Source organism: Pinus tabuliformis, chromosome 1_2 (genome assembly GCF_031772625.1).
Source record: "Pinus tabuliformis cultivar Carrire ecotype Pingquan chromosome 1_2, CPIR1, whole genome shotgun sequence".
NCBI classification, from domain to species: Eukaryota; Viridiplantae; Streptophyta; class Pinopsida; order Pinales; family Pinaceae; genus Pinus; species Pinus tabuliformis.
Window position 1 is genome coordinate 1,196,899,954 of NC_142298.1, and position 6,875 is coordinate 1,196,906,828.

The 6,875-nt window shown below is 33.9% G+C and overlaps 1 protein-coding gene across 3 annotated transcripts; it reads right to left on the minus strand.

The window, feature by feature from the left end:
- Positions 1 to 3,110: 3,110 nt before the first annotated feature.
- Positions 3,111 to 4,791, minus strand: LOC149210529 (FCS-Like Zinc finger 8-like). 3 transcript variants are annotated; one of them, XR_016252951.1, is made up of 3 exons: positions 3,761 to 4,791; positions 3,518 to 3,630; positions 3,111 to 3,410 (listed from the first exon to the last, which is right to left on the minus strand). XR_016252951.1 is itself a non-coding variant. In XM_089396733.1 (2 exons), the coding sequence occupies exons 1-2, from the start codon at positions 4,270 to 4,272 to the stop codon at positions 3,570 to 3,572; spliced, it is 573 nt and encodes a 190-aa protein (XP_089252859.1). In that variant the 5' UTR covers positions 4,273 to 4,788; the 3' UTR covers positions 3,474 to 3,569. The 3 variants fall into 3 exon arrangements, 1 of the variants encoding a protein (XP_089252859.1); XR_016252950.1 differs by having other exon boundaries at positions 3,111 to 3,442; XM_089396733.1 differs by lacking the exon at positions 3,111 to 3,410 and having other exon boundaries at positions 3,474 to 3,630; positions 3,761 to 4,788.
- Positions 4,792 to 6,875: the final 2,084 nt, after the last annotated feature.

Below are 6,875 nucleotides of genomic sequence, written 5' to 3' on the forward strand. Positions count from 1 at the left end.
TGGCAGGGAGATGGTTCTGAAAAACGACCTTCATCGCACACTAATGTCTGACCATCTTGTCTGGTGCGATATCAATCTCATCCGTAGGATTTAGTTGAAGGGGATCAACAGTTGAGTTTCATCGTGCAGCTTAGTGGGGTGGGACCACTAAACTTCAATCATTTTGGCTGAGCGATATCCTCCTCAGCTGTTGATCTGAGTGCAGTTTTGGACAGCTTAGATGGTAGGGGATTTTCCGAGAATTGTGGAGCGAGAAAGTTCGCGGGTTTTCCGGGGGCCAGGATCTATTTTTGTTTGTTTTTCCTTGGGTTCAGGTTTTTCTTTGTACAGCTAAGAGGTTTTGCTCTTGGTGGCTTGGGCTCTATTTTTTTTTTTATTCCTTGACGTCAAGTAGACGTTTGTAAAATTGTACACTATTTTTCGGCTTAATGAAATAGAAGGATCCACATTTGCTTTAGCAAAAAAAAATAAGATATTGAAATTTATAAATATATATTTGCATTTAAAATTGCAAAATGATTTTATATAATTATTAAATTCATTTTAAATAATTATTTTTTCAAAAATATCATCCGTCTTTTTATATATATATTTTTGAAATGTGAAGTAAAATAAAAACCACACTCAGCAAAAAAAAATCTTGATTTTTTTTAATAAAATCACAATTTTTAGGATAGTTGAAAATGTGTATCGTTTACCTGAAGTGTTCGGATGGTCTCAACATCAAGGAGACCTGGAACAATTGGTGGATAGCGTCTCCCAACATGAAATATAGTACACTATTGAAACAGGCTAAGCTGGATCTATTCTTCAACTTGTCCTGACGATGAACCACACTGGTTGGTTCGAAACGCGTCGACAAAAGATTGGTTATGTGATTTTGCCGAAGATTATCTAAACAATGCTATGGATCACAGAAGTCTAAATTCCTTATAGTACACTATGCTGGCATATTTGGTTAAATCAGAACAAAGTCATTTTTAACAATCTACATATTTGGTGGCCATTGGTTATCACTAGGATCTACAACAATTTCATTGAAATCCCTAAGGATGAACAACCCACTCCTACTCACTCTATCACTCCCAAAGTTATTGACCACGATCATCCATGGGCTTACTTCGACGATTTTGCCCAAGACCAAGGTTTTAGGGGGTATCCTGCTCCACCTATCCGAGAGTGGCTCCTTCCATATCTGCATGGGGCTTGGTGTTGGCACTAACAACTTTACCGAGCTCATCACACTTGACCATTTATTATACTTTGCGTCGTCCCATAATTGTAGACACATTCAGATCTTTGGGGATTCTAAGATTGTCATCAATTGGTTCAATTGCACATCTGCTTGTCATGTACATTCTCTCAGGAACATTTTGGATGATGCATTGCCTGTAAAATCACAATTTGAACAGATTACATGTCTCCATATTTACAGGGAGCTCAACGAGGTTGCAGATCAACTTTCAAAGGAGGTAGCGCTTCAACCTAAGGGTGAATGGTTGGTCCAGGAACGGAGGAAGGAGGAGATCTTCCAATTTTATCACAGAGCATATATAGACCTGATACAACATAGCGCTGACAGGGCCTAATTACATATTTTCTATGATCATAACACATCTAAGAAATTTTGCATAAATATTCACTGAACTTTGAAGATATACCCTTATTGGGTACTCATGTCCAGACTTATATATCTTGATGATTATGGCCACACATACAATGTATGCCAACAACATCTACAACATGTAATTTTCCATTTATAATAGAAAATTATAATTTTTTATTGTAAACATAAAGTTCATATTAAAATTTATAAATTCCCCACGAATTCTAAAAAGATATATAAAAAAACTCCAAAAATTATAAGAAATAAATAATTCTTCAAAATTCTCCAGCCTTAAAATGTTGAGAACAGTTGGGCCTTTTATGAAATACGTACTTCCGCCCAGTTACTGATCTACCAAGATCTTTCGGTTTAAAGAAACACTTGCAAAATCTACCATCACAAAGCCTTCTTGTCCTAATTGTTAAGACATATATCTTGGAAGTGTAGGGCCACATCAATGGAATACTGCAGTAGAAGGTGACTGTACGTTAAAAAGTAACTTTATTGGAAATATAGCAGTGAATCAATATGGTTTTCTCTTTGAAAAGCAAGGTGCTCATCAGTTTTTAATAGTCCCACTTTATTTAATGACTGGTAAAAAAAAACGATCCTGTCAGAATTATCAATCATAGTTTAAGCCCAACTTTAGGAGTTTTAGGTAAGATGCAAATCTTGCAGTGCAATCACATATATTTGTTTATCTGCCTTGAGAAATGATCAGAATCATACTTGAACAAGTATAAAGTAGCATTTAAAAGTTTAAAACCAATAGGATCTTCTGGAACAAAGCTAGAAAATATGAAAGCTTCAATATTTAAAGTTTCCTAGTCAAACTTCAAAATAAAACATCATCTTTCTCATATAATGTGGAGCAGCAGCCTAATCAATGTACTGTTCATCCTCACAAAACTGAGAGAACACATATAAGGAGCTCAAATTCTCAGCGGTTAATGCTAAGGTGTAATCACATCCTGTAGAAAACACGTCAGAATATGCAGTACCACGATCAGGCAGTATACCAGATAAAAGGGCAATGATGTCTTGAGTAGGCATTTTCAGTCATCATAACGAAGAAAAAGAGCATATGCCTTGAATATGCCTAGCTCCCCTGGAATTTGCATCAGAGCATATGCCTTGAATATGCCTAGCTCCACTGGAATTTGCATTAGAGCATATGCCTTGAATATGCCTAGCTCCACTGGAATTTGCATTAGAGCATATGCCAAGCTCCCTGGAATTTGCATTAGCTCTTTTGCTCGGTTGACAATAAGTAATTTTCTAATGGGTAGTAAATGAGTTGGGATGTATATATTTACAATTACATTTTGTGATAAATTTATTATTTAATAATAGATTTATTATGGCAAATCCATTATTAGACTATTATGGCAACCTTATTATTCAATATTAGACATATACAACTTCACTCATTTCATTTCCATATTTTTCCTCTATCCATTATTAGACTATTATCTATTCATTATTGGAATATTATCCCAACCCATTATCCAATAATAAACATATACAACTCCACTCATTTAATTTCCATACTTTTGCTCAAACACATTACTCTACCCTTACCCTTAACGGCATGTAATTATCTTATTAAGAAACTCACATATGTTGGGAAGCTTTTGAGCTCCATACCCATACAGGGGATTGAACTTAAATACTTGTGGCATTATTCACGCAACAAAGCTCATCTTAAATCGATATGCCTCGGAACAGAAAAGCGCACCCCATCTGAGCGAAACAGAGATAGATTTTTATATCATCTGTGGCCCTGTATTTTCCTACAGCTCCTCTGATGCAAACAATACATACATTATAGCAAACCTGTACATGATGGACAGTTCTCATGCCTCTGATATCATGAAGCAGCAACTATACTGGTTAAGAAAAAAATCCCACCATAAGAAGTTACACTCCGCGAAGATGCCGGAGAAACAGGGCCTGTTTCCATTCATTCATCCACCAAAATCTGTTGATAACGGCATTCCACACTGCAAAATGCTTTGTCACCTCTGCAACAATCAGGAAAAAAAGAACGAGACTAGCTCTTGAGAATTGAAAATTATAATCAAATTCAATGTGATTCTCGAATAGTAAAACAATCTCTAACCTAAAAGCCATGGTATGATAATTTTATCAGACCTGTACATGTAGATGTCCTTCCCATGGTTCAACTGCCGTTTGCAGAGATAGCAAGCGCTGAGAAAATGGGCAACCGGCAACACTGCAACATTTGAATAGCTCCAAGCTGGTTGTTTCTGAACAGGGTATTGCACAGTTTCACACTTCATGCCGCAATGAGAATATACGTATTTTGTGCTCGATTTTGGACCATACGATGTAACACAAGTATAGCTCTCTGAATTCTCCATTCCAGACTTCTGGGAGTTGGATTTTATGAATCCATGTGGAGAACCAATCGGTATTGTCTCTCTTTGCTGCTGGGGAGAAATCAAATTGGGATCTAAGCTGTTTTGATGCCAATCAGTGATCGCAACTCCAGAAAAAGTTTTGATATCCAGCGGAGAAGTTGGGCTTTTGACCCCCTCTGAATCTGAGGACCCCTTCGGATTGAAAGCTATGAATATACTAGGAGCATCGGGCCAGTCTCTGCCCCGATACAGAGTACAACAATAAGGATACAGACGATCCATCAACACTGTCCCCAAAACTAGTCCAGAACCACAAATTATTCCTTCCTAAAGCAAAAGAAATCCCTGAAACATCTAAAACATCCTCCCCAAGTATTCAAATCCCTTCTTCAATCAATGACACAAACGCTTTCCCTGCTGCTAAAAAAAGCAGGAACCCCTCTCTGAGAATTCAGATCAACGCCACAGAACTTCTGCTATATTCTAACAGCAGGAATCCCTCATAGATTGTCAGAAAAATGAGCTGCCTGCTGCTCTGTGCAAGGGGGCACACACCCACTAATCTTGCTGAATCTGGAGGTACCCAATTGCCAATTGCCAATTGCAATAGACTGTGTAAGTTCAACAGTCACATACCCAAATTTATAGCTGCAACTCCCTATGCTCATTTAAGCCCCTCTTGCCACAGATCTAACACCGCCATAAATATAATATAGCACAGAAGACGATAAGGACAATGATATATTCCTCGAATATAGTTTAGTCTCTGGTTACTTGCTCCAATCTGTGCAAACAAATTGTTCACCAATACGTATACATAGCACAAACTCCACTGCGACCGACGTTAGATAACCCATGGTTGTTTACCTGAACCATGGCCCAGCTTATTATAACCCATGGTTGTTAACCTGAACCATGGCCCAGCTTATTATAACCCATGGTTGTTAACCTGAACCATGGTCCAAATTATTATATCCCACATCGAGTCAAATTCATTGAAGGCTGACGTGTAGCGAGATTTTATCCTAACCGAGTCAAATTCATTGAAGGCTGACGTGTAGCGAGATTTTATCCTAACCGTACGTCACCTTTATCCATATTTTCACCTGGTCGTCAACCATAGGGTAGAACTTAGAAGAGTTATATTTGGGCCTGCCACGAAGGCTCTCCACCGGGGCTCCCACATGTGTAAGTTAATCCCGTAGGATTCTAGGAAAAGAATTTTCGTTTGTAGGGAGTTTTTTAGTGTGATTTTTGGGATTTTTGAGGTGGAAATTTTATGAAAAAAATTAAGATGAAATTTTGATTTGTGTCATTTAAATTAGTTTTTTTATTTTATAAGATTTAGGCATTTCAATTGTGTACAGGTTATTTATTAAGCTTGTGATTTTAATAAATATTTGTCAGATTTTAGAGAAATTGAATCGGAAAAACTTACCCAAAAAGCTTCCAAAAAGTCTCACTAAAAACAACTATTTGTAAGAGTGGCTAGTATATCAATTTTTTACACCCAAAAAAAATTTGACCGAAATTTATGTTGAAAAACGAATTTGATATTCAAGAGTTTATTATAAAATTAGAGTAAATACAAAATTCATTATTTATATTATGAGTGTTATTAGTCTCTCTTAATTTTAATTAATTTTTAGATTATAAAAATTAATGACATTAAATTAATGTTTATACAATTTAAAAGTGTATTTAATTTCTAAATTAAATAGTAATGAAAGTTTTTAAAAATAAAATTAATTGATTTATTATTCATTAACATTTTAATTGGTAATAAAATTTATTATAATTTAGTGTTTAAATGATAAGGAGAACATTTTTTTTGGTAGTGTTATTTATAAATGTGAATTGATTATTATTTTTTCATGTGGGTTGATTGCAAATGTATGAATGTAGGTTGATATATCACTATTAAAAAAATATTTATATGTTAAAATAATTATTTTTTTAGTGGTTTATAAAAAGGTAGACTTTATTAGTGTTAATTTTTTTTGGGTTTTGGGTCATTAACTTATTATTTGTGGGTTTGGGGTCATTAACTTGTTTCTTATGTCTAGGGATTATTGCTAAATTCATTTGTGACTTAGGGCTATTAATTTGTTTCTTATGTCTAGGGAAGAGAACACTTATTAGTTCTTATATCTAGGGAAAAAGGAAGTTGTATTAGTTGGTTCTTTTGTCTAAGGGAAAAAGAAGTTAGGACCCACCTACTCTTTTTTTGAAGCCTTATTTGAAAGAACCAAACATATCTCTTGGAATTGAATCTTAGTGGAGAAAGAATAGACCTTGTTGCCAACCACTCAACCTACTAAATTCAAACAAAAAAAACTTAATAATTAAAAGCAATTTTATTTTTTTCTCTAGAATTAAAAACCAATTCTAATTTAAATAATATTAACAATGATCATCAATAAATCATATATAACATATAACCTTAATCTTATACATGAAACTAAATAATATTTCTAATCTCAATTTAATATAATATTAATAAATATATAATTTATTAATATTAATACAGTTTCATATATAAAAATATTTTTAGTAAATAAAACACCATATTATTAAAATATAAACATTTTAAATAAATAATTTTTTTTTATTGAAATATAATATTCAAAATCAATGTTCAAATTAAAATATATACAATTATTTTATAATGAAATATCAAAGAGTGTATCCATGGATCTCTTTCCAAAATTTCAATCATAATCCTAAAAGCACTTATCTCTAACGACCAAATACAATACAACAAAATGCACGTGCATTTAAAGCCAAGATTAATATTTTAAAAAATCATTAAAATTTGAAATTTTAAACTCACCCGATTCATAAATAAATTGAACATTTGACATTTAGGGTTTAAATCATTTAAT